Genomic DNA, 25,710 nt, shown 5'->3' on the forward strand with positions numbered 1-25,710 from the left:
TAATCTAGTTTAATTAAGTTTCGCTGTCACCTTCGTTTTTGTAATCTGTATCTCCCTTAATCTAGTTAAATTAAGCTTCGTGGATGCTAACTAACAAAATATAGAAATTAAGTTTAAGATCCATTTCATCTCACAAATAATTTTCTTAAGAACTAAGGATTTCAAACTACAACAAGAGATTTTTATAACCATAATTGCATAACAAACTTGTATTTGAGATTATTTTTTTTATTTTATCATAATAATGTAAAAGTGACACATGTTCAACATTGATTATTAATCTTTTACCGTGAATTTGTTCGATGCCATCACTGACAATAATTTGTGTTAGGTTTAGTAGAGAAGGGTAAAAAGACCATATGAATCTCTCTACTTCTACCGTTGAGAAGACGGATTTCACTTTTTGAAGAAGACAATTCTTTTGTCTATGAATTCTTTGTTGTTACTTGTGTGTTCACCCAACCAGTTGGCCTAATCAGCCAGTTTGGACTCACTGTTCCGCCTTGCTCGTCTGGACCCACCATCTCAAACCGCTGAGCCCACTCACACCCCCTTCCTCCCGATCACTCAATTGATTGAAATGGCCAACAAAATCGAACCACTCACGTATCAAGACCGATCCGACTGCTAGTAACTGATTGGGTTCAATGGCCAAGCCTAATCAACTGGGTCATAATTGGGTTGGTAGACCTGATATATTGCGGAATTTTGATGTCTAAGGAATATTGTAGGATATACATAGTAGACTTGATAAAGTATTTGAATACTTTCTATAACTTAAGCATTAGCTAAACTAACTTGTCATGAGATATCATATTGTTATTCTTCTCCAATTCATCAAAAAAAAAATTTTAAAAGAACTACATGAGATATATTAAACAGGAACCTAAAATATTTACCTGAAAAGATGAAGCTCGAGCTTTTGCTACGTGATGATGCCCGTCTGTCAAAACCACGTGAAAACATGCAGCTATCAGTAATAAAATACATACATACATACATGTATCTTTATGCTACTAGACATTTGACAATGAAATAACTTTGTTGTCACCTGATTGTGACGTGACGCTGCTCATAAATATTTCTCAGATGAGGACAGAAACATTTTTTACCAGATGGTATTCAGTAATCTGTATGAAGTTTTACAGAAAAGTATATTGGCTGGTGGAACTCATCTGATATGAGAAGATAAAATAAAAGTACTCCATGTAGCTGGAAATGAACACAATCTCCAGGTTATATGAATGCAACAAGTCATAATAGTTGAACAGCACAACTATTATAATAGGTGATTTGCAAAATGCAATGGGTACAAAATTACCATGACTGTATTATTGAGCGAGATTCAAAGTGGTATGGCAAGGAACTACCACTCGTAATCGGACTCGAAATCTACTGGGAGCATATCGATTGAAAAAAAAAAATGGTAGTAACATTCAGAAATTTGAACTTTAGGAAGACACTTTAGCTTTTGCTGATGCTGCTGCAGCAGCGGCTTCTTTCTCTTCGGTGGTAAAAGGTATTGGCTTGGTAGGTGCAGGCAAACGACCAATACTATCGACCTTATCTCGCTGCTTTGGTGGAGGCCTAGCTGCTTTGGGTAGTAGTCGCCCTTTCTTCTCAAACCATTCAGGCTTCAACAGTGCCCTTAGTCCCAATTTGTTGTAGTGCACCTTCCTCACAGAGCCACCTGCGGCCTCCACTGCTGCTTTTGCACGGACAGTGACTCTTGATACCTGCAAAGTCCGGAAGGAGGATAATAGATGTGAATTCTGATCCGAAAAGGCAACAGCATAAAGTCACTAAGAGTGATATGGAAGAACAGTCCTATAAGATCATGGTAACAGTAAGTTCTTGTGCTGATCCTATAGTGATCCAAAGGCATAATTTCTCTATTTTCACGGAAAGAATAACTAGTTATGGATTGAGTTAATTTCTTGCCCTAAACTTTGCCTTTAAAAATCTATACCACCTTGTGACAAATAAAATCTACTTTAAACCTATGGTTAGGTTAAAAGTTAGTTGCTGAAACTGGTAGTCTGATGGTACCATGTCACACTTATGCTGTGTTTAAAAGAAAGGAAAGGAAAGGAAATTAAAGGAAAGAAAGGAGGAATTGAATTCCTTTTGTGAGGGTCATAGTCTACGTTGGGTTAAAAGAGAACGGGATTACTGCAGATTTGGAAATTATGCTCTTCCGTCGATTTAAAATCCTTCTGCTTAACTAAATACAAAACATTAATTTTTACAAGTACGAATGCCATGTCAGTAAATTAACAACAAAAATATGATTCGTCCAATCAGTGATGTCTATGACATGACATCTCTCCTAAAGATGCCAAGCAGTTATGCTTAGAAGACTGGAAAGGTTGAAGAGCAAAGGCAAATTTCTCAATGGACACCCTTGATTTTCAGTTTTCACAGAGCCTCGCACTTTATTTTTAAACAAAGAGTGCACTTTGTCTCACCTCCTATATTTTTCTTCCTTAAAATGCGCCTATTAAGTAGTGTATTGATTTAAATTTTATTTTTGATGAACCAAATAAACTCCAAATGAAAAAAATAAGACCATTTCTGTGTTTTTGGAAGCAATAGGAATTCAAATATGACCTTATTTTTCGAATTCAAAATATTTTTAGTCCATTTAGTAATTCTGATCAGAATGGCTAATCCATCTAGCAAAATCACAACATTTTGAATTAAGAAATAAGACCACTGACAAAGTAGTACCATATAGACTAGATCAGTTAAAATCTCTAAAGATTTTTAGCAATAATTATATTTTTTTGAAGAAAAAATCTAGATGTGTTTCTATGGCAAAAAGATGATGTAAACACAAAACACATTTGCCAACTCAAACCACTGGTTTAAGACCATCACACCATGACAGCATGTCAGGTACGACTAGGTGAGCATTAGAAAGCAAGAGCAAATAACTGAATCTTAAGGTACTAATAAAAACATGTGTCACAATAGCAATTACTCAGTTTCAGAAACAGAAGTACTGCGTCTGATCAGTCCCAATTTAGACAGATCAAGTGTTTGAACTACAACATGGAGAAAATCATATGAGATCAGGATTGTTATTCTAATCTAGTATGGCCCTCCTCAATTTAGAGCAATCAAATATTTGAACAAGAAGATGCACAAAATCACAGAATCAGGATTGTTATTCAAATTTAATATGGATTTGTAATAGTCCCTGATATGATATCATTAATCATCAATAAAGAAACAGGGTGTCTTGATATGATCCAGCAATCAAGATGGAGACTACATATTACAAATAATCGTTTTTCACTTTGTCTTTGATTGCAAGAAGTTGAACTGACCTCTAGGTGAATTGGCCATTTAATATGTTCAGAACCACGAGCCATTAATCTAACGCCATCCTCTATTTGCTTGCCTATAGCACCTGTTTCCTATGACCCAAAAAAAAATATCAAGGGAATATGCTAAGGAAAAATTCTTGGTTAATTTCAGTAATTCAAATGGTAATAATTTGAAGATAAAACTGAGTACCTTGAGAGTTTTCATTGTAATAAGTTCTGAAGAGTCAATCTTCCCTGCGTTTATAAGTTTTGCAATCTTTCCAAGTCCGACAGGCTTTTATAGTAACAAAAACATACAAGTAAAATAAGTAAAACCAGTTAATATTTTTTCACAATTAAATGTGATGATGATTACAAGAAGATTGCAAGAGGTTCCTCATGATTTATCAGTAGCTATAATAACAAAAGCAAAAACTGGTAATCAAGATAAAAATGGATAAAAAATCCATAAAGCTAGCACACAAACAAAAGTTTCTCATTTCTCTAAGAATAATCAAGTATAAGACTAATCAAGTATTATAACCTTGGCTTTGGTATGAAACATCAAAAATGTCATTGAATATTTGATCATAAGAATAAAAAGATACAACAATAGAAACTACTTTATTGTTATAAATGTGAAGAGGACATCATCTGTTTCTAATGGGCACCAAGTAATATAGTCATTTAGCAATGATGACTTTAATGTCTACAAGCATGAAATGGTAGCTACATATGAATAAATTTATAATTATGTTAATTTTCATGTATTTTTAGATTTTAATTTCTTTAACGAAATCGAAACTTTTATATTTTGCGATTGTATTTAAAAGTGATATCTTTGCAGACTAACAAGGTGAATTTTTTTACCTTTTTGTAAGAAGAAACTTACAAAAAAAGGTAAAATATATATATAAAAGAAAAATGAAGGTTACGTAAAAGTAAGAAGTAATATAATATCCACTTTGTTAGTCTGCAAAGATATCACTTCATGCAGCACAGATTTCATAATGAACTCAGAGTTAATTATCCCGTAAATCTTAGCAAATTTATGCATGTAATGGGAATTGAATACTTCTTAAGAAAATGCACAAGCAATACATTATCATTATGGTTGTTCCATTTTCATTCAAATCATTTCTATTAGTGTTTGCTTTTTTCAACATTTTATTTCCTTTTCTAAGGAGACAAAAAATAGAAAACATGTTGGTCTTCAGAAAGTATTGGAAGTCTCAGCTCTCATAGTGCACTCTCCTTTGACATATCTTACCTTTTTCTCTCTACTAGTTACACTATGAAAGATGAAGCTTTGGTATTCTACTTGATCTCAATTGTGTGTCATTAGCACAACGTTTAGTGTATATATCAAGTATTATTTCACCTTTGATACGGATTACAAATCATATCTTTCATATAATTTCAGTAAACAGTAGACACTAACCTCTTGCTCCACAAATGACAATTAAGAACTAAGGCACAAGAACATCAACTTAGCTACATTTTAAGTAGAGTATGTTATGTTTATGAAATGTTGCCACCAATCATTGAGCTTCACAGAGAGAAGCGTTCATGTTGTAGGCACCCCCTGTGGGAGTTTGTTAGTTGGTGTTGTGTATAACTGTGCAAAACTTTACTGCAAAAAATATGTAAGTTCAAGAAACTAAGCCAAGACATCTAATAATTCGTGAAAAAGTCCAATGTGTTCCAACTCAATACTATGCAACTACTTATATCTAACAAACAACAAATTCCTGAGGTGTAAAGCTTAGAGAGCTAACCATTCGCAAAAGGTAAAATGTTAATAGCACTCTGCGACTACTTACATCTCAAAGCACAAAACACCCAAACTAAGCACAGCTTTTCAGCCAAAAAAAAACATATTATGATCCTAATCAAAGCAGGGCAGACATGACAGTATTCAGGTGAGATTACATTCTATCACAAAAAATCCTAGTACACTACAAACAGTTTGGGTTATGAGTGTGTGCACAATTGACTAGTTATGAACAAGTTTTGATGTCACAAGAGTTAGCAATATTAGACACAACTTGACCAGACCCAAAACACGATTTACACAGAAAAAAACTGAAAGTAGCATAACATGACTTGATTATACAAATAAGTTCCCACGAACTAACCAGTTTATGAACATATTTTATTTTGAAAAAACATTAAAAACTTTTATGTAATCAAACATTATGGCTTTTTATAGGGTAAAATTAACATGAAGTGACACAAAATTCCACTAGAATATCCTCATTCTGATCACCCTTTATCTGGATGGACCAGTATTAGTGTTTAAGTTCAGAAAAGTACTTAGTTTTAAAAGGTACCATGCATGCGATATCTAATAGGTTATAGTATCATACTCGCTATCTAGCATTGGGGATGCATCATGCACGTAGTGACTCTTTACACTTCCTAAGCGTAAAACAAATAATTATTATCGATCTAAACAACCTAATTGAAGCACCTTGCCATCCAAAAAGATTAGTTTCTTCACCATCTTGTCAAACAAACAAGAAGAGAACAAACTTATGAAATCCAAAGTAAACAAACGAAATGATCAAACTAAAACAAATCATCACCTGGAAAGTAAGGCTGAAGCGATTCTTGAAACCTCGCTTGGGTAGAAGTCTGCGGAGCGGAGTCTGGCCACCCTCAAATCCAAACTTCATCGTCCCACGAGCCTTCTGCCCCTTATGACCTCTCCCAGCCGTTTTCCCCTTCCCAGAACCAATCCCCCTACCTTTCCGCTTTTTTTTCTTCCTCGCCCCCTTGTTGTCCCTCAGATCGTTCAGCCTCAACAGGCTCACCGTCGCCGATGATGCTCCCACCGCCATTCCACTGTACGATGACCTAAAGATCCCATTTGGACCCAAAATCACTGCCGAAGCAGCGGAAGGAGGAGGAGTAACAGTTCTCGAGAGAGGAACGACGGTGGCGGAAAGGGGACGAGAGGCTACCGTCGGGCTGAGGGCAGCGTGGGCGAGGCCAGAGAAGAGGTAGAGGCGGCACCGCCACATGGCTGGTCTTGAGCCGGCGGACGCTGGTGTCTGCTGCTGTTTTTGGAGTGCAGGCGTGGTCCGCGTGGAGAAGGAAAATCCCAGCCGTCAAATTGATCAGGAAGCAGATCTTAAATAGGGAGGATGATCAGATTTCTGCACGAATCGTGAGACGTGCGACGGGAGTACGAAAATGATACGATGTTATTTTAATGTTTTTTATATATAAAAAAAGCGTCTTTTAATTTTTGCCTTTATCAATATTAGAACGGGTCGGATCCGCTTTCACCTTAACAACCGAAACCGGTTTACAAAAAAGGCAACGAATACACCGGAGTTTTCTAGAACGAAGGCTCACCGGTCAAGTAGCCGACTGCGCTTCGCGAACTCTTTACCTCGCCGAACCAAACTCCGATCGATCGATCGATCGAAGTCGAATCCTCGGAGGATGTTTTTCTTCTTCGTCGGCGGCATCGAGCAGCAGGCAGGGCGGGTGCTGAAGGAGGCGGCGGGGCGGTGCGCCCGCTGCAGCTCCACCGCTGACCTCGTCGAAACCGAGAATGTCCTCAAGCTCTTCTTCGTCCCCGTCAAGCGCTGGCCAGGAAAAGTCCCCTCCTTCTACTGCCGCGATTGCTCCTTCCTCTCGCCCCACTCCCTCCCCCTTGCCGACGACGACCGCGGCGCTGGCGGGCGCGGAATCTTCGAACCGCTCCGGTGCGGATCCTGCAGCCGTAACGTTGAGCCTCACTTCCGGTTCTGCCCTTTCTGTGGCTACCAACTGTGAGATATTTTGATTTGGGGTATTTTGGGAATGATGCTGTTCGGCTGCAACTCCAGGTTTAGGGTTCTTTAACTTTCTTGTTCAAGCTACCTTTTTCTTTGCTCTTGCATGCAAACTGAAGTCAGTAATTCAGATCTACTGTGTGAATTGACAATTAGATGGTAATGGTAATAAAAATGAGAACTTTTTTTTTGGGTTCTACGCTTTGTTTTCTCTGGGAAATGGTAAATTGAAGGAATGAATATATATAAAAAAGAGGAAAGATGAAGAGGGAGGGATGATGAGAAAGCTATCTTCTAGTCTAGATGAGGAGAATGGACCATTTTTTTTTAACTAACAATTGTTAATTTATGTTTAGTTTAATTTTGGAAGAATTCATCCGTAAGACTTATCTTTTGCTTCGAATTTTTCCTGGACTTATCTTTTTTAAGGAGTAAAAGAAGACAATAACTGACGATATCATATCAAGCTACTTGCACGACCATGATTTGGACAGGCCACCAAACTTTCTGAATTTAATCAGGTATCGCATCAAGTTTGCTAACTGCTGTGTGAGAATACTCTTGTTTTGTATCAATATGTAACATTGACACCTGTTTCAGAGAGTGGACTTATTTGCCTGGAGTGATGGTGCATTAAAAAGATGATATATAGATAAGATGAGAAAAAAATGGAAGGTAGAGATGAAAAGAAAGTTATCTTTAAGTTGTGTTGTTCAACAACTGAATATAAATAGGACGAATGACTTTTCTTCATTGGTGTTGTTTAAGTTTGTCTGATTTTGAATAGATGGGTTATGAACAAAGTATTTTCAGTTTCATCTCGTTAGATAACCATATTTCTTCGATTCAAGAAACAAGAAAAAGAGAATTCATTCACAGAGTTATCCTTCGTTTATAATTTCCTTAGTTATTGAAAGTCAAGTCAAAAAAATACATATGATAAGTTGATATTTTTATGCATGCTATCCTGTCACTATTAGTTTCACAAAAGTCTGAAGTTGGATAGTGATACCTATATATATATCCTGAAAATGATATACACTAAGCATGCAATGGTACAGTCTTGCAGTAAGTAAACAAATAGTTCGTCCCTTAACCTTCTGTAGCAAAGCAAACAGGGGTAGCACTTCTAATTGCACGATCACCTAAGCCAGCAATTAAAGTGCTAGTTTTTTAGTGATAAAAATGGTTTGTTTTTGGAGGATCATGAAGCACTTTGAAGCTTTGACGAGAAGGCAATCATTTCTTGTTTTTTCCATCCAGAGTTCTTTCACTATCTTTCTTCTCTACTCATTCCAAAGTAAGCACATTTTATGATCATAATGCTAGCTGACCTACCATTCAATCAGCATACATGTACTAATTGTTGGTGCAATCAGCCTTAGAGTTTTGATATTTGACAATATACTTATGTTTGATTAAGATTGATCAAGAATTGATCCAAACAGGTTCATTAAATATTTGAAATTGAATAAGTGAGAAGTCTTGACAAGTCAAGTTGGCCTACACAAAGGAAAAGTCTAGTAAGATAAAGGTTGACTAGATGATTATGATTAGCAAAAGGAAAGTCCAAATATGTCAAGAATGATCGGATGTTTAATAAAAGTAAAGTTCAAGCATATCAAAGTTGATCGGATGTCTGACAAAAGAAAAGTTCAGATGAGTCAAAGATGATTGGATGTTTGATAAGTGATAAGTCCAAGATGGTCAAGCGAACTGAATGTTTGACAAAGAAAAAATCCTAGGAGGATGAATCCTAAGTACTACGAGAAGTCTTGGAGGAATGAACTCCAAAAAAGAACCAAGTAAGTCTAGTAGGTCAGGTAGACTACAAGATTAGACTTGTTTGTAGGATTGTGCGCATGATGGTCTTTTGCGGGAAGTTGGAGCTAGATTAGGACTAGAGTAAGGCATGACAGGCGAATCAGATGCAACTGAATGTAGCTGGACTAAGTCCAGAGTGAATCAGACTCAACTCGGCTAAACTGAACCTCAATCAGTCCGGTCGATCGGAAAAACCCGAGATGGGTTTGGGTGGTTCGGGTCTTGATTCTGGTGATCGAAAGGTTCAATCGATTGAAAAACTTGATAACGGCGAGATTGCAGGGCTCAATCCAGATTGCAAAGGACTCAATCTTTGGATCAAGTTTGACCAAGGTTTAATCAATCGGACGTGGTTTTAAGGTCTATTGGAAAAACAAATCTAATCATATAAAAGAAGATGAAGGCTTGACGTTCAGAACAACAATTCTTACTCAATCATCTTCTTCTGTGCTCATAAAAGCTTTTGAAGTTCGGCTCGTGCGATTGGAGAAGTGTCAGGAGGAATACGAGACACTCAGGGCTTCCAGACTAATCATCAACTTGTCTGGTTTGCATTTTATGAATATATGCTTATTCTTTAATTTTCATACTTGTGCTTGTAAGCAAATCTTGTAAAGGGTTTCTCTGCCTCCGAAAAATTTCAAAAAGGAAATAAGCATAATGGACTCGCACTGAGTGCGTAGGTCTTGGATGTAGTACCCTAAGGCTGCGTTTGGTTTACAGTAGACAGAAATACAGAGACAGAAATACAGAAATACAGAAATACAATAGAGACAGGGACACATTTACAATGGTCTCTGTATCGTGTTTGGTAATACAGAGACAGGGACACTGTTGGCCGATTTCGGCCGGAATTCGGTCGGATTCCGGCCAAATCGGGGGCGGAGTCCGGCCGCGGTCGACGCGCCGGCGCTGGGCGCGTCGACCGCGGTCGGACTCCGATCCCGATTCGGCCGAAATCCGACCGGAATCCGGCCGAATTCCGGCCAACAGTGGCTGGGGCGCGCAGGGCTCTGTTTTTGGTCGGATTCCGGCCGGATTTCCGCCACAATCCGACCGGAATCCGACGCCGGCCGGAGCGCCGGCGAGTTGCGCGTCCAACGCGCCCGGCCTGGCGGCCGGCGGTGACCGGACGGCGGCGCGATGGTGCCGGAAGCGGAGATGGGTAGTTTTTGTCTCCGTCTCCGTTTCAGTGTCCCCATTTTTACAGTGGACAGAAATGGAGACAAAGACGGAGACAGAAATCCTATTTCTGTATCTGTCTCTCAAAACCAAACGGGGACAGAGACAAAAATTTCTACTCTGTCTCTGTATTTGTGTCCCTGTCTCTGAAACCAAACGCAGCCTAAAGGTGTGAACTAAGTAAATTAATTGTATGTCTTTGTCCTTTCTTAATATTATCATATATTCCATCGCTACTAACACTTTGATAAAGGAAAAAAGAAAGGAAAAAAAATATGATATTCACCCCTTCTATCGATTTCATACGATCTTACACTAATGAGACATCTCAATCACATTAAATGCATAGGGCCAGATCTTGCTCATGATAGAATTTCTTTGTACTGTTACCCTATTGATGCTCACTCAAACTCACATATGGCTCAAATTCAACCCTAAACCCTTTCACAAACTTGCGAATTAGAGTCACAACCTACTTAGTGATTATAATCAGAACCTATTCTTATTATTATCGTTTCAAGTGCAAGAAATCAACCTGACCTTCCGAATTCAACTCCAACTCTGAATCTGAACCATATTCAACACCTGTCAAAGTCAGAACTCATCAATAGCCACGGCAACTAAGTAGCTAGTAGTAGTCTTCTAGTCTTTAGAAGCAAACCTTTATCCTCCACTGAATCAGGACTTCCCTGATCAACAGGGCATTAGCGTTACTTGTGTGCTTCAAGTGGCAACATTTTTCTACTATAAATTAAACCAAACATTCAATGAATGTGGTGGGTCTCCTAGTGGCAAATAACTCTCCTCTATGTCTTCCGATCTCAATTGGTTCCTTTGGATACTGACTGGCAAAGGATTTGGTGGTCTCCTTGGTTTGAGATTTTTCAGGTCAATTGAAGTTTATCTGCTAAATTAATAGAACCGACTTGATCTCCACTTTTCAATTGATCCACTTGAACCGGCCTGTCCTATCTAGTTTTAAAAAACTGATCCCCAGTATTTCCTTCAACTGATTGATTAAGGAGTTGACTAGTCAATAGGAATCAACAGAGGCCAAAAATGGAAAGAGATTGCTCTCGTGCTCGCTCAACATAAAGGAAGGAGGAGCTCCTCTCTGTGCACACCAACCATGGGTAGGTCTCCTTGCTGCGAGAAGGCGCACACCAACAAAGGAGCATGGACTAAGGAGGAGGACCAATTGCTGATTGCCTACATCAAAGCTCATGGCGAAGGCTGCTGGAGGTCTCTCCCTAAAGCAGCAGGTCGTCCATGCATGACCGGCTATTAATTTTCTTCCTAGTTCTGGTGGTGTTTGATTACTGATTTCTCAGTTCCTACTTAACTGCAGGCCTTCAAAGGTGTGGCAAGAGTTGCCGGCTCCGATGGATCAACTACCTCCGACCCGACCTCAAGCGCGGCAACTTCACCGGGGAAGAAGACGAGCTCATCATCAAGCTCCACCGCATGATCGGCAACAAGTATGCGCCACCATCGTTGGCTCTACAATTTCAAAACCTCAAACTTTTGTAGTCAGTTTACGATTAGTTAGCTGGTTTGTTTGTGTTCACAGATGGTCGGTCATCGCCGGGCGATTACCTGGGAGAACCGACAATGAGATCAAGAACTACTGGAACACGCACATCAAGCGCAAACTCATGGCCCGAGGGCTCGATCCCAAGACTCACCTACCAATTGATGGCTGTTCAGATCACTCTGCACTTTCCTCTGACCGGCAAACTGTGTCAGTGGCTGCGGCACCGCAATCAGAGGAGACCTTTCAGCCCTCAGTGCAGGAGAACAGACTGCAGACGATTTGCTTCTGTTACCTCCTTGGTTTCCAAGGGAGCGAGGCATGCAGCTGCCATAAAAGCTATGCCAAAAGCTTTGTTAGCTTCCAGTATCCGCCATTGGAAGAAGGGCAGCAAGCTTAGCCACATGATCGGTTAACTCTGTAGATTGGAAAGTGCATAATTGACTACAAGGCGATAAGGATCGGCTGGCAAGCAAGAAAATATGATTCTTTAATTAAATCAATGATAATTTGTAATCCTACCGATCAAGTTGCATGGAGATGTTGGTGTTTAAAACAGTAGGTCGTACCAATCAGAAACCCATCGGCTGCATTATCACACATATTATTGGTAGTTAATTGCTGCACCTTATTTAAATTTCAAGCAGTATTAGCTTAGATTAAAGTTGCTATCAGTAAACATAGTGCTTACGAGGATGAAATGTGGAAGTTCTAGTTTATTGTAGCCCTGTTTTGACTTGACTGTAAATTGTAAATTATAAGACATCCATGAGCCTTTTGCTTCTTGCAAGAAAATGATGTGTCCATTAACCTGAATCATATTCCTTGTCACATCTATTAAGAATCAATTTAATCTTCAAATCTCTTTACTTCTTAATGTTGCATACTATTATTCTGCTTCAGAGAGAAAATTCAAAGAAGTTGCAGATGTCTTGAGGCCTATTTTTTTTTTTAAGAAAATGAGTTTTTTAATTTCATGTATGAGAGTTTCAGCTTCTTTGTGTGAGTTTTTTTTTAATACTGCTAATAGGATAAACATTAGTCTTGTTTAACACCTTCAATAGAGAGATAGATCTGCCTAGCTTTTTATCCAAAATAATTGAAATAAATTAAATTAAAAATCCTTGATTTGGATGGAATGTCTATCCTTATTCGAGCATGCAACATGAGGTGTGCTTAATAATTTCTAACAAGCTATGGATTTGTTGAATCCTTTCTATGAGAATGACATGCCCCTAGTTGTTAAATAGCACCAAAATATGTTGTCCCTGTGCTGTTGGAATCAGCAAATATATATATATATATATAATCTTATGATGATTTTTTTTCTTATGATGATTTTTTTAATAATTAAATATATTTGTACTTTTTTATTTATCTTGATCGACATTACATACGATTTCTAGATGAAAAGTTAAGTTACCTGAAGCTATGCCACGTTTTGGCTGTGGGTTATTCTTATCCCCTCGCAATCAATAAGAAAGAAAAAAAAAATAAAATAAAGGGCAAAAACGATGACAGTGTTGTTGACGTTTTTTAAAAAAATAATAATAATAAACCAAAAAACACTCTATGGCATTTGTCATAAAAATATTTTTATTTTAGTGTTATTAAAGTAGTTAATATAATGTGCTAAATTAAATTATTTTTCTTTCTTACTCCAACTTGAATACAATTACTTTACATACATTTAAAATTGATTAAAATAGCATGCTCAAAATAACTGTAAATAGTTTTGTTTTACAGTTATTTTAATAATGTTGATATGATTTTAATTAAGTTTAAATAATTATTATTAAATTAATATAAAGATATTTTATATATAATATTTTCGATTGAGTTGAATTAATTTATTTTAATATGTTATAATAATTTCCATAGTTATTATAATAAGGTTTTTTTTAAAAAAAAAGAGGCATTTTTGATGATTTGATAATTAAGAGCACATTTTCATTTTTTAAAAAAAAAATGGCGGAAAAAGATCAGCGGTAAAAAAAAAGGAAAGATTAAAAAAAAACAAGAGCTTGTGACACGGCTGTAGGGTCACGTTTTGGTAGCTTAAAATTAACTAAAATATTAATTAACAAATTATATATGTATTAATTTTTAATTTTTAAATTTATTATTAAAATTATAATATAAAGTAATATCTTTCTTTTATCGCCATTGTGACGTCACGTCATTCAGCTGGGCGGGGGACGGGATGGAGAGCTGTTGCTCCGCCGGAGCCAACATGATGGTCGTCGCCACTGTCGAACGGCGGAGAAGCGATTCCAGTGCTCAACTGACTCGCCAGGCCACTCTGACACCATGCTCTATTTCGTGCAGATCTAAAAATCTAATTTTGAAGCGAGGTGCCGGCGAGAGGCGGCTGGATTGGAGGAGGAGAACAGAGCGCTGATGGAGACGAGGATAGAGTTATCGTCGTTCAAATCCGATGAAGATCCATCGTCTGAGGAATCGAGATACGGATGATTCAACGGCTTCTGAAGCATGCTTTGTGGGCTGAGGAACGCCGGGCTCCTTCCTCCTCGTGATCATGCTGTGGGGGTCGGTTGTCTGCGCGGCTCATTTGGCGCCGGCGGAGGCCTACTCTCGGCACTTCGCGTCGGAATCGGCGCGATGCGTGGCGAGGCTGCAGCAGAGGGGTGGTGGCTGAGGCGGGGATCCGGATGCGGGAATTCCGGCAGGCGAGGGCTAGCAAAGAGGAGATGATGGCAGAGTTGGAGAGATCCAGAGCGTGGAGGTAGGACTCTGAGGCAGTCACTGGCGGAGGAAGAGTAACGGAGATGGAATGAGAATCCAGTGGAGTTAGAAGAATTGTTTGATGAGACTGTGAAGGACTTTGCATTGCAGTGGGAGATGAACAATTTGAAGGTAGAAGAAGCAGAAGAAGGGATCAGTGATGGATTAGGAAGAAAAGAAGGCCCTGAAGCCCACAGACCCAGGCCATCTTGGGATACAATCAAACTTTTTAAAATTATAAAATAAAAGATATCTATATTATTATAACACCTTTATCTAATTTTTTTAATAAAATTCAAAAATAAAATTATGAGAGTTTAATCTAAAATGGATAATATCATATCGTTATAGAAATATATATAAATTTTATCGGATCTTAACCGTATTATCAGAGCAAGTCTATATGAAACCATGTGGAAACCCTCAGGAAAGATAAAGGAATGATTGGGAGCTCCTAATAAGGGATCCGTTGAGACCGTTAGGGGACTCTCGATGATCCTTTATTGAGGGGTAAATTGTTAGGATACAATCAAAGTTCTACATTAAAAATATATGAAAAAGATTCTGAGATTATAAAATGAAGATATCTATATTGATATGAGACCTTTTGAGTACAATCCAAAAATAAAATCATGAGAATTTAGACTCAAAATGGGCATATTATACTTTTATATATATATATATATATATATATATATATATATATTATATTATATTGCACCTAATAGTAGTTTCAGTATGGTCTATACAGAGCCATATAAGGTCCCTTGGAATTCAAATCATGAGAATACTATTAAAGGGCTCTTAGTAAGGGGTTTGTTGAATCTGTTAGAAGGGACTCCCAAGAAATCATGTGAAAACCCTCAGAAAAAATAAAGAAATAATTAAAGGATCCGTTAGGACTATTAAAGGAGCTAGTCCGTTGGGGCTCGGATCACTAAGTTAATCCGTTGGGACCATTAGGGGGCTCTCATTGTCCACTTTAGCCCTAAACTCTCATAATTTTATTTTTAGATTGTATTTAAAAGACATCGTACCAATATAAATTTCTTCATTTTATAATCCTAGGATTTTTTCTATATATTTTTAATGTAAAATTTTGATTGTATCCCAATAAACTCCCCTTAAATAAAATGAATACTGAGAGCCCCTAATGGTTTTAACAAACTCCTTACTGGTTCGAGTCCCTAACAGACCCACCCCCTAACGATCCCAACGGATCCTCACCAACCATTCCTTTGTTTTTTTCGTGAGGGTCCTCACACGCATGGTTCCACATAGACCATGCTCTGATACCATTATTAAGATCCAATGGAATCCATATATATTTTTATAATAATATGATATTGTCTACTTTGATATGAATTCCAATCGGACTCTACATGGCTCCATATAGATCATGCTGATATCACTATTAAATGATATAATACATATATATCTTTATAATGATATGAATGTTATGCATCTTTTATGATACGATAATGATTTTATTTTTATAATATATTTTAAAAAATTTGATGACCATCTTATAATTTTAAATTTTTATTTAATATAAAATTTTGATGGTATCTAACAGACGAAGCATGCAGCATGGGCATGGGCATTGGCGATCACGAATGGCCTGTGTCTGTGGTTGCAAACAGAGCCCAAACAGAAGGAACACAAGCATTCACTGCTTGCAGCGATCATTCATTCAATTACATCAGCAAGTTGTAACTTTTATATAAAAAGTAAAATTTCTGTCAGTTTACTTCTGATATTCGATTTCTAAAAACATACAAAAATTATCCAAAATAGCAAATTTGATCTAGATTGATGATAAAACTCGTCGCCATCAATGGCTCATTAGACGTTGTCATCTAGATGATGCCCCTTCTTCCTGTGGCCATGTTTCTGCAGCGTCACCCTGCGACGCAGCATCTCCATGGTCTTGACTAGCAATGCTCGAGGGGCTTCGCCATCCGTTTCCTTCAGCGCCGGCGTACGGCAAAGCCAGCACGACGGCCGACCTGGTGGATTCTTCTCCAGGTTTGGGATCCTCTGATGCTTGCGGAGAAGAGCCTCTTTGCCCAAAGAGCTGCACCATCATGCCAAACCGCCGGAGTGGAGACAGAACGTAATTTAGCAGAGAAGGCCTCCGCTGCCGGAGGAAGAAGATTGCATGCAGAATCAAGGCGGAGAGGGAAGTGGTTCCAGTGATGAGGAACAACCCCCAGAAGCTGCGGAACGTGAGCCTGCTTGATTCTGTGTCAGTATCCATGTCGGCGCAAACTGTGGGGTACAAGCTCTCCTCCAGCTTTTGCATCAGGGTGTTGTTCTGCATCACCTTCAGAATAGCCCTTGACACCTCGCCGACGAACGGTGAGCCTTTTGGAAACGCCTGTCGATATTTTCAGGCCATTTGGAAATGAGAAGATGAATCCAAACATCGAAGTAGCTGGAGTAAATGGTGAATTGTGCTTACAAATCCAAATCCACTGGTTTTGTAAATCGGCCCGATCATTTTGAAGTTTTTGTGGCAGTATTTGTCCATGAAGACCTTGAGGTAAGGCACCTCGTCGACAATGGCCGCCACGCTCCCGTTGATCAGCGCCTGGTGGTAGTCCTCCGCCGACTGGTAGGGAATGATCTTGGATTCGTTGAATTTTAAACTCTTCAGCAGCCCCTGGACGAAGGAGTCCTCGAGGTACCCCACGGCGCTGCCGTCCCTCAACAGCTGGTCGATGTCTTCGACTGTCGGCGTGAGCTGCTCCACCGTGAGCATCGAGGTCAACCTCGCGGTGTAGTTGGCCTGCAGAATGAGCACGACGAAGAACCAGAGGACGGCGGCGAGGCGGCCGGAGTTGGTGGCGAGCCGCTCCCGATGCGCGAACACGAGGGTGGAGAAAGAGAAGTAGAGCACGGGGCCGACGCCGTGGAAGTCGGAGTTGTGGCGGTGCTCCAGGAGCCAGATGGTGGCGCCGGTGAAGACGAAGAAGGCGGCGCTAGCGAGCCAGAGGCTGAGGGAGAACGGCTTCAAGAAGGTCCACGCGTCTTTGCGGCGGGCGTCGCGAGTCGGCACCACCATCGCCAGGCCGGACTCCGTGAACGGCTGCGTGAAGTCCGCGTACTGCGTCCGGTTCTCTCGTATCGTCACGTCGCCGACCACCGCGTCAAATCCCTGCGATCGAAATTCTAATTATCCGATTACACTTCCAAAACAAATACAGAATTAATCGAAAGATTACAACTGACCTGAAGCGAGAGATGGTAAACAAGATCATCGTAAGTTCCATTGCTCTCTCCTTGCTTATTGGAAAACGTCTTGTACTTGATGTTCACAGAGAACTCTTTCATCACCGCTTCAAAGAGCTGAATGCAGTAGCCTTTTGGGCCAGAGCTTTCATTAATGTTTATAAATTGTTCGAACCCAGGCTTCACCGGAACTCCCACCACCAGTTCCTTCCCTCCGATTGGACACTCCCATCCTTTCGGCTTTCTCCGCCCGCCGCCGGGCCATTCAACGCCACCACCGTCGGTTGCATTCACATTACTCAGGGAAATGCCCTTTGTGGGTGACCAAAGCCCAATCCTTCTCTTCCCACCATCCACCAGATTAACAATCTCATAGCTTCCCGATTCCAACACTTGCCCATTCAGCCGGAATCTGCCACCCAGGCCGGCGAAGCTAGTGCTCAGCAACACACGTCTCAGCTCCGGACCTCTCAGGGACTTTCCAAGTCTTCCTAAGTCGGTGGAGTTGGTGGAATTGGACGCCATGAACGAAGAATTCAGAGCTCGGACGTCCTCTGCCGCCCTGGCTAAAGCCCAAACTGTGTCGTATGCCCACAAACCGAAAGTGGTAACGTTGAACTTAAACTGAAGATCTTCCTTCCACCTCTGATTCAATCGATGCAGCGTCTCGTTTTCTCTCACCAAGGGGCTCAAACCAATCACTCCCTGCATCAAATCCATGGCTGAAGAGCCCATGAGATCGACGATATCGGTTAAACTATAGGTTACGATCCACACGTAGCCATTTTTCATCATGCCATGAGATTTCGTGAGATTGAAGAAATCCAAGGCCAGAGAATAAGAGTACATGTGTACAATAAAAACTCTGGTTCTGTTTGCTTTGAGTTTGTTGAGTTCGGACGCAATTTGCGCGTCGGTGGCTCGAGGAGCAACCATGCTCCGGCAGCTGACATGGACGTCGACTTCTTGCAGAGCATCGGTGAGGAAAGGCGCGAACGCGGCACCGTAGTCTGAATCCTCGAGGACAGTGGCTACTTCACGCCAGCCGAAGGCGTTGACTAGGGAGGCAACAGCTGTAGCTTGCGATAACCCGTTCCACGCCGTGTGGAAGAAGTATGGAGAACTTCGAGCTCGTGGCAGCGACGCCGAGAACGATAGGACCGGGACCTGAGCTCTGCCGCCGAGCTCCGCCACGAACTTGGCCTGGCTCGATGCTTGTGGACCAATCAAGGCCTCTACTCCGGCGTTCTGGAGCAGATCTAGTGCTGAATTCAATTCAATTCGACAGAGTTACGTACAATTGATACAAATCGAAAGAATCTTCAAATTACGAACGGGCAATTAGTATCACCTGCCGACGCTGCAGAGACGGCGTCTTCGTCATCTGTGTCCCTCCAGTGAAGAGACAACCTGGAGGAGTAGTTTGGATAGGTTGTGTAGAAGTCCTCGGCGGCCATGGCGATGCAGGTCCAGCTGACGTTGCCAATCAATGTAGCCCTGTCCAAGATCACACCCACCTGCAAGTGCTCATGAGCCGCTTGAGTTGAGGTCGGCAGCAAGGTGAAAAGAGGAAGGAGAAGGAGAAGGAAAGGGAGACGGAAGTTGCTCGTGCTCCTCATGCTCTCGATCAGACCAGAAACCGTTTGTGGCCGAGAACAGGAGAGGCGTTAATTGGTGAATTCTTGTGTATGATTTTTTCAATGATCAAACCGCGTTTTGATTGGTCAAGCAATTGCCGTCTTGGCAATATAATTACATAATATTTTTTTGTTTGCAAGATTTTTTTTCTAAATGGGAAACGTAATCAAAGGATGTTGGACATCTAGATTGACCACCACCACTTCAGGGATTAAGTCCATGAGCCTGATTGAGATTTATCATTTTTTTTAATATAAAATTCACAAATTAGCCAGATAATTTTTTTTCCAGATTTTCGCCTACTCAAATTCTATATGCTTCCTGCTTAATTTGAATTTGCCTGTTTCTTCTTCCTCTTCTTTTTCTTCTTCTTAATGAGTAAGAGAGTTCTGTGCCATTGGACGCCGCGAGGAAGCTGGAACAGAGATGCTTCAAAAAAGGCAAACAAATGTGTGCTGTTCTTCACTCGTTTACGGCTTCAGGTCACCAAAATTGGTACAGGACTCATGTTATAATTAAGGTAGATTAAGATTAACAATCACATTGAGACAGTAGGAACGAAATCCAGAGCTGATTAAGAAGAGATAAATATATTATTTCAGGATTCGAATACAGATCCGGGCATAAGTTGACAATTCACCTATTGGTTCTCTTGCCAGGCAAGTGCAAAGAGTAATGACACAAAGTAGTAGAGAGAACCCCAGGAATCATTAGTTTTGAGAGATGCATTGTGTATGCTGAGCTAAGGAGCCAACAACATATGCAGCAACAGATGAGATCTCTGTTTATGTCTGGCTGTTGATTCTGGTGTACGTAGGCGATACGGTATTTTGAATCGAGAGAGCAGCGGAAGCTTTCTTCAGAAGATTGTGTCTTCGGCAAAGGAAGAGCACAAGCAGGATCATACAGCAATATCGTGTTGCTTTGCCTGTTGGCCATCTTTTATCAGAACAAGTGGCATCTCTCATGGATTCTTGCCTGGCTATACAACATAGAAGGAATATGACCAGCATGAAAACTTAAATATACTCCAAAGAACTAAGTTGTGCTGTGTTGAGTGCAGAAATTCGAACAGACTCAGGAAAGCTCCAGCTCATATTCAGCAGAGGCATCTGAGCGGTTAACGCTTCAGGAGTTCTCAAAAATCTTTAGGATCATTCATGAAGATTTCTGATGTTGAATGCCTCAAATGAAGGGGTTGCTGAAACTGGCTAGAAGGAGTTCAGATTCAAGGACATCTGGGTGATAGGTAAATCTTTCAACATCTTCAGCCTGTAGATACCAAGATAAAGGAAAATAGTCAAATTCACAAACAAACAGGGCTTTCGATTCAGAAAAAAAAAAAGATGAATTGATCAAAGAAACCAAACATAAAATAGACAAATCAGTTAAATGAACCTGTATACTAATTGGAGGTTGTTCATTGGTAATTTCAGCCACAGGAACCAGATCATTATGCATGGATGTTGATGCAACAGTCAGCATGGTAGATTGATAAGGATCACTGTCCTCAGTAAACCATAAATCAGTGAGCTCCAGATACTGCTCATTTTCAAGTTCCTGAGAATATGGATTTTCTAATTCAGCAAAGATTTCCTCAGGGTCTACTGAAGGAATTTCATTGACATTCACATCAGGAAAGGCTGAATCAGGGATCTGCAAGATAATTGTTACAGATCATCACATACAATAAGTAAACATGTATTTGATATAAGCACTAGAAGACAATGTCAGATACCTTGTCATGAGTACCCTCTCCAAGCAGAGTGGTATTCAGAAACTCTAACATGTCATCCAGCAGTATTCCATCGACATCAAGATCAGGGTCAGAAGATGTCTCAATGACTGTAGAAGTCGTAGCTTGCTCAGAGACAGGATGCAACAAAGTAGTCTGAACATCTAAGGACTCTGGACGAAGAGGAAAGAAATCCTCGGTAGTTGTGTCATCATCATAATCCTCTTCGTTAAATGTGCCATATTGCTCCCCAATTTTAGGACCTGAACCACTTTTCTGGAAAATTTTGCAGATTACATATGCATCCTGTAGAGTAAAACGAGAGATGAGTTACATAGAGGAATAACTAGAATCAGGTAACACTGAAAATGATACTTAAGAGCACAGAGTCTAAATGCAACCAGTATTTTTACATAGATGGTCTGCTTGAAGGTGCATGAAGCTATTTGGCAAATTATGTGAATGTAGGTCCTAGACAAAGGCCTTAACTATGACCAATGCTCAAATTATGAAAATTTAATGTGTGATGTATTGAGTGCCTAATGTCTGAGAAAAGTTGCTGCCTGGGATAGAATAGACATCTATAATTGTCCTGGCATCTATTTCATTGGTCACCATGCACAAGAAAGCTGTTAATGCAGTAAAAATCCAGGAAGCCAGATGGATTTTACCAATTTGAAACTAATCTCAATGTATTAGTTTAAACTACTTAATAGGAGCCAACAGCTATAATCAGAGAAAATCATTAATTGCACAGAAATAATCAATAAGAAAATGCATCCAAATAGAACAATAATTAAAACATAAAAACCTAAGCCTCCAAATACCTTTATGAAAAAACAAATCAGCTTCCTAATGTAAAACATTGCAGTGCATCCGTACATCTTTTGTCTCATATAGTAAAGTTTAAACATACAGTATCCTCCATTTGGCACCTAGTATACTGAACATTCCAATAACCCAAGAAAAAATGATCGTCAACAGGAATAAATTCATGGATGAGTGAAAATTACATGACACATGCCAATATCACACGAAGTCTAATTTTAGTCTTGATAACTCTAGGATTTTCTACCAGTTCATCCCTTTTGAATTGAAAATTTGGTCTTAATTGCTTTGCTTTAAAAATGTTCCTTTGCAATGCAGATTCTGAGAAATGGCTGAACAATTGTATGGTAGGCTACAATGCTTTACTTGGACACTGACACAAGGTTACTAGACAATACACTAAACAAAGAATGTTAACAGCAGTGTATAATAGCAGAGCACTAACATTGTATAGGATGCTTTAATTGAGAACATATCAGAAAACGCATTAAAGATTGTTTAAATAATATTGAAAATCAAGCACAACCTGAAAGAATCCAGCATCAACCAGTTCCTTGCTTTCAATTCTGTACTCATACATCACCCAGTCAGTTCTGCTGCCTTTAGGAGGCTTTCCTTCATGAAAAACTAAAGATTTTCTCATTCCAATGGTAGAAGAATTGTGCATGATAGCTTTATCCTTGCCAGTAGCTTTCCAGTAACCATTTTCAGTAGTGCGATTTGCTCTAGAGCCCTTAGGATATTTTCTATCTCGAGGACAGAAGAAGTACCACTCCAGATCTTTGCTACACAACTGAGATTTGTCTGTATAAAAAAATAAGTAGCCTGCTTAGAAACAATGGCAATTTGATGGCAAAGGAAGAAGTATACGATGAAATAAAAAACAAAGAAGACATCAAGTTACCTGAGAGATCCCAAGGAGCAAATTTGTACAATTCAATTTCAGTAATAGCTTCAAAACAAGGCTTTCCCATTATTTTCCTTCTTAAGTAGTACCAAACAAGTTCAACATCAGTTGGATGGAAGCGGAAGCCTGGGGGAAGTTTAGTCTTGGCCATGATGATGAAATTCTTCACAGTAGTACTAAAATGAGATTTGAAAAGTGATTTAGCCAAACAGAACTTATAAGACCTATCCACAACTTAATGGCAATGACAATCTCAGCAATCTTGGAACTGGATGTTTCACGAGGCCTTTGTATATCTAATAAATCCAGTTTCAAGACAAAATCTCAGTATTTATCAAGTCCAGTGGCGAAATATTATTCGATGAGAACACCTCAGCCGCCTACGGTATATAAACCAAAAGTCACACCTAAGAAACCAAGGATATTCCTTTCTAATGTCAAAATACATTGATAAAGAAGCAGAATCCTGCAAGGAAAATCTTCAAGTTAGGTAAAGTTCAACAATCATCGATGCTTCTAAGAAAGAAAAGATTGAACTGAAAAGATTATTGCCAAGTGAAAGGGAGATGTAAGGCTTACCAACAATAATACATTTATCTAAATATTTAAACATATGCACTGTGTACATTAATTATATTGAACCAAGTCTTGTTACACGTTTGTGACCAAGCTGAAAAAAAAAGTTAAACGAATGCTTGGAACCATATCAACATAATATATTTTTTAAAAAAAGAACAGAACAGAAAAAAAAAATCCTACAAGATCATCACCAAATAAAATTGGAATGTATAAAACAGTACAAACATGTAACAGGAAATAGAATCAGAACTCTAACATGTAACAAGAAAAATAGAAATTGAAGTAAATTTCTTATATAGTCGATGATACACTATAAGAGATTGAAAATGAATCATAAATATCCAGCTCCTGCTCAGAGAGATCTACTTTGCCGGATTTCAAAAGCACATATCTTGAATCCAGCTGAGAGACATAACTAAGAACAAACCAGCAAACCTAAATTCTAAATATGAGGTACCTAGTTAACCCTCAGGTCAAAGACGTCTATGAAGAAGCAGGTCTAGAATCTATTTTCCAAAACAGATCCAAACAATTTGAGATAATCATTACAAGCAACTAACGCTCGAAAGACTCAATTTTTACAAGCGTTGACTTCGAACTCAAAGTCAATCGGTCAAATTACTCAGAGTTAGCATGATCAATCAACAGATCTAAGAACATGCATACTCTTTAAAGGGTTACCAATCTAAATCAAAGCCAAAGCAACGATCCGTTCAGAAACGCCTCATAACAGCCAGACAAAAGGGCAAAACACGAAAATTATTTTCAATTATAATAAAGGGATAACAGAGATCTAATTATTGGTAGAAGTATAACAAATCATGTTCGCAAAATTAGGGATTCAGGAAGACAAAACTTACTCCTGGGGAACCCGATCGAAGCTTAGTAAACGCGCTGCCCTCGACCCAGTGGGTGAGGCGAGGCGGAGCAGGAAAGGGGTTTATGTAAGCAGAAAAGCCTGAGTTTTTGCATAGGCACCCATGCTTTTTCAGGTATAATCCATAAGTCCTTACTTAATAGATAAGAAGAAGTTCTTTGAAAAATTAAAAATAATAATTTTCCTTGAATATATTAGTACATTAAATACTCGATAAACGATAATGTTTATAAGGGAAAATATTTAGGAAAATAAAAGAACGAAACTTGTAATTAAAATATTACTAGTTTTAAAAAATCACATATAAAGAAGATAATAATATTGAAATTTGAAGGACGTAGGTGTTATTTGTTCATTGCGGCCGGTAGGAAGCTTCCTATGCACTCCAGCTCATACTATTGGTCGAAGAAAAGAGCCGAAGGGTGCAGCGTGGCAAGATGTGGTTGGACGCTGAGTTTTGACCCGTCCAAGCAATTACATTTTGTATTCAGACCTGACTTTTTGTATGGGATTCAATATATTTGACATAAAGGTTTCGCTACCTTAATTAATTATTTTATTTTACTTATTTTAATATCGAACGATATTTTAATTATTTCCTTTTAAATATTGTGTTGGTTTTATTAATTGCTGTCCTATCTTCCTACTAAATTCCATTTAAAATAAATAAATAAATATGTCAAGAACCAATCTGTTTTAAGCTGTTGCAATTAATGTTATATTTGGATGGGAATAAAATATTTATTTTTTTATTTGAAAAAGGAGGGAAAGGTTTGTTAAAAGAATATGGGTTACTTTATTTGAGAGGAAATAAAAGAAAATAAAAAATTAAATATATAAAATTATAAAAATATTTTTACTTTTTAAAAAAATAGACGAATAGAAAATTATAAAATTTTATCAATATTATATTATATGTAGAAATTGAGATATAAAATGTCTTAAAATAGACATCGTATGTTCTTTGAGTAAGTCTTTATCTTTGAAAGAGAAAAAAAAAGAAAATTAAAATTATTTATCTCTGCCCTTTTGAGTATTGTCCTCAAAGAAATTTGTAACGAAGGTCATGTCAATGTCATGAAATACGAGTGATTGAAGATTGATGACGCGTATTGTATGAGGGCCGAGATGGCAGATTCTACCTTTACAGAAAAGGAGCGATCATACAAAAATGAAATATCTAAATAAATAAATTAATTTAAAAATTAATATTTTAAAATAAAAATAAAATTAGAATAATTTTTTTTTAATTCTCCTTCCTTACCTTCTAAATTAAAATATAATAAATTATAGTAATAAGGATAAAATTTATCTTTCTCCTCCCTCCAATCACAATCAGCGTATGGGATATTGTGATTCCGATTTAACTAAACAGTAAACATTTAAGCTGCTGCAATTAATGTTAAAAGATCATCATAATACTTTCCGAATTTGGTGATCTGATAATGTAAAATATAAAGAGTTTTAACATTTTGGAGCACCAAAGAACAGTGTTTTGATCTGTTGTCAAAAACAGCAGAATAATTGCATG

The 25,710-nt window shown here is 38.7% G+C and overlaps 5 protein-coding genes and 1 pseudogene across 6 annotated transcripts; 3 read left to right on the forward strand and 3 right to left on the reverse strand.

Moving 5' to 3' along the window:
- Positions 1 to 1,151: 1,151 nt before the first annotated feature.
- LOC141824589 (uncharacterized) lies at positions 1,152 to 6,760 on the reverse strand. The gene is made up of 5 exons (XM_074711898.1): positions 6,675 to 6,760; positions 5,900 to 6,446; positions 3,523 to 3,606; positions 3,333 to 3,422; positions 1,152 to 1,736 (listed from the first exon to the last, which is right to left on the reverse strand). Exons 2-5 carry the CDS (start codon positions 6,335 to 6,337, stop codon positions 1,452 to 1,454), a joined length of 897 nt encoding a protein of 298 aa, XP_074567999.1. The 5' UTR covers positions 6,338 to 6,446; positions 6,675 to 6,760; the 3' UTR covers positions 1,152 to 1,451.
- Positions 6,761 to 6,764: 4 nt separating this feature from the next.
- Positions 6,765 to 7,296, forward strand: LOC141824591 (uncharacterized). Its single transcript, XM_074711901.1, has one exon. It carries the CDS (start codon positions 6,765 to 6,767, stop codon positions 7,098 to 7,100), a length of 336 nt encoding a protein of 111 aa, XP_074568002.1. The 3' UTR covers positions 7,101 to 7,296.
- Positions 7,297 to 11,172: 3,876 nt separating this feature from the next.
- LOC141824590 (myb-related protein 308-like) lies at positions 11,173 to 12,431 on the forward strand. Of its 2 annotated transcripts, none has more exons than XM_074711900.1 (3): positions 11,173 to 11,367; positions 11,454 to 11,583; positions 11,676 to 12,431. In XM_074711900.1, the coding sequence occupies exons 1-3, from the start codon at positions 11,235 to 11,237 to the stop codon at positions 12,034 to 12,036; spliced, it is 624 nt and encodes a 207-aa protein (XP_074568001.1). In that variant the 5' UTR covers positions 11,173 to 11,234; the 3' UTR covers positions 12,037 to 12,431. The 2 variants fall into 2 exon arrangements, with proteins under 2 accessions (XP_074568001.1, XP_074568000.1); XM_074711899.1 differs by having other exon boundaries at positions 11,233 to 11,347.
- Positions 12,432 to 13,839: 1,408 nt separating this feature from the next.
- Positions 13,840 to 14,434, forward strand: LOC141823674 (uncharacterized; annotated as a pseudogene).
- A 1,669-nt stretch (positions 14,435 to 16,103) lies between these two features.
- On the reverse strand, positions 16,104 to 19,240 carry LOC141824588 (glutamate receptor 2.9-like). Its single transcript, XM_074711897.1, has 4 exons — positions 18,967 to 19,240; positions 17,616 to 18,880; positions 16,846 to 17,541; positions 16,104 to 16,761 (listed from the first exon to the last, which is right to left on the reverse strand). The coding sequence occupies exons 1-4, from the start codon at positions 19,232 to 19,234 to the stop codon at positions 16,237 to 16,239; spliced, it is 2,754 nt and encodes a 917-aa protein (XP_074567998.1). The 5' UTR covers positions 19,235 to 19,240; the 3' UTR covers positions 16,104 to 16,236.
- A 584-nt stretch (positions 19,241 to 19,824) lies between these two features.
- Positions 19,825 to 24,216, reverse strand: LOC141823470 (NAC domain-containing protein 82-like). Its single transcript, XM_074710757.1, has 6 exons — positions 24,163 to 24,216; positions 22,721 to 23,189; positions 22,343 to 22,620; positions 20,992 to 21,294; positions 20,652 to 20,909; positions 19,825 to 20,525 (listed from the first exon to the last, which is right to left on the reverse strand). The coding sequence occupies exons 2-6, from the start codon at positions 22,872 to 22,874 to the stop codon at positions 20,439 to 20,441; spliced, it is 1,080 nt and encodes a 359-aa protein (XP_074566858.1). The 5' UTR covers positions 22,875 to 23,189; positions 24,163 to 24,216; the 3' UTR covers positions 19,825 to 20,438.
- Positions 24,217 to 25,710: the final 1,494 nt, after the last annotated feature.

This window comes from Curcuma longa, chromosome 3, assembly GCF_044706935.1.
Source record: "Curcuma longa cultivar G26 ecotype Majalengka, Jawa Barat chromosome 3, ITB_CL_G26_1.1, whole genome shotgun sequence".
NCBI classification, from domain to species: domain Eukaryota; kingdom Viridiplantae; phylum Streptophyta; class Magnoliopsida; order Zingiberales; family Zingiberaceae; genus Curcuma; species Curcuma longa.

Excerpts from the sequence above, each read along its gene's own strand:
- LOC141824589 (XM_074711898.1), bottom strand. The coding sequence starts at position 6,337 with ATGTGGCGGTGCCGCCTCTACCTCTTCTCTGGCCTCGCCCACGCTGCC. Across the intron at positions 3,607-5,899 it reads GCTTCAGCCTTACTTTCCAG|CCTGTCGGACTTGGAAAGAT; the intron begins GTGATGATTTGT and ends TTACTATAAAAG. Across the intron at positions 1,737-3,332 it reads AATGGCCAATTCACCTAGAG|GTATCAAGAGTCACTGTCCG; the intron begins GTCAGTTCAACT and ends CGGACTTTGCAG.
- LOC141824591 (XM_074711901.1), top strand. The coding sequence starts at position 6,765 with ATGTTTTTCTTCTTCGTCGGCGGCATCGAGCAGCAGGCAGGGCGGGTG.
- LOC141824590 (XM_074711900.1), top strand. The coding sequence starts at position 11,235 with ATGGGTAGGTCTCCTTGCTGCGAGAAGGCGCACACCAACAAAGGAGCA. Across the intron at positions 11,368-11,453 it reads GTCTCTCCCTAAAGCAGCAG|GCCTTCAAAGGTGTGGCAAG; the intron begins GTCGTCCATGCA and ends ACTTAACTGCAG. Across the intron at positions 11,584-11,675 it reads CACCGCATGATCGGCAACAA|ATGGTCGGTCATCGCCGGGC; the intron begins GTATGCGCCACC and ends TTGTGTTCACAG.
- LOC141824588 (XM_074711897.1), bottom strand. The coding sequence starts at position 19,234 with ATGAGGAGCACGAGCAACTTCCGTCTCCCTTTCCTTCTCCTTCTCCTT. Across the intron at positions 18,881-18,966 it reads CGTCTCTGCAGCGTCGGCAG|CACTAGATCTGCTCCAGAAC; the intron begins GTGATACTAATT and ends AATTGAATTCAG. Across the intron at positions 17,542-17,615 it reads TTTACCATCTCTCGCTTCAG|GGATTTGACGCGGTGGTCGG; the intron begins GTCAGTTGTAAT and ends TTTCGATCGCAG.
- LOC141823470 (XM_074710757.1), bottom strand. The coding sequence starts at position 22,874 with ATGGCCAAGACTAAACTTCCCCCAGGCTTCCGCTTCCATCCAACTGAT. Across the intron at positions 21,295-22,342 it reads TTGATGCTGGATTCTTTCAG|GATGCATATGTAATCTGCAA; the intron begins GTTGTGCTTGAT and ends TTTACTCTACAG. Across the intron at positions 20,526-20,651 it reads AACCTCCAATTAGTATACAG|GCTGAAGATGTTGAAAGATT; the intron begins GTTCATTTAACT and ends TGGTATCTACAG.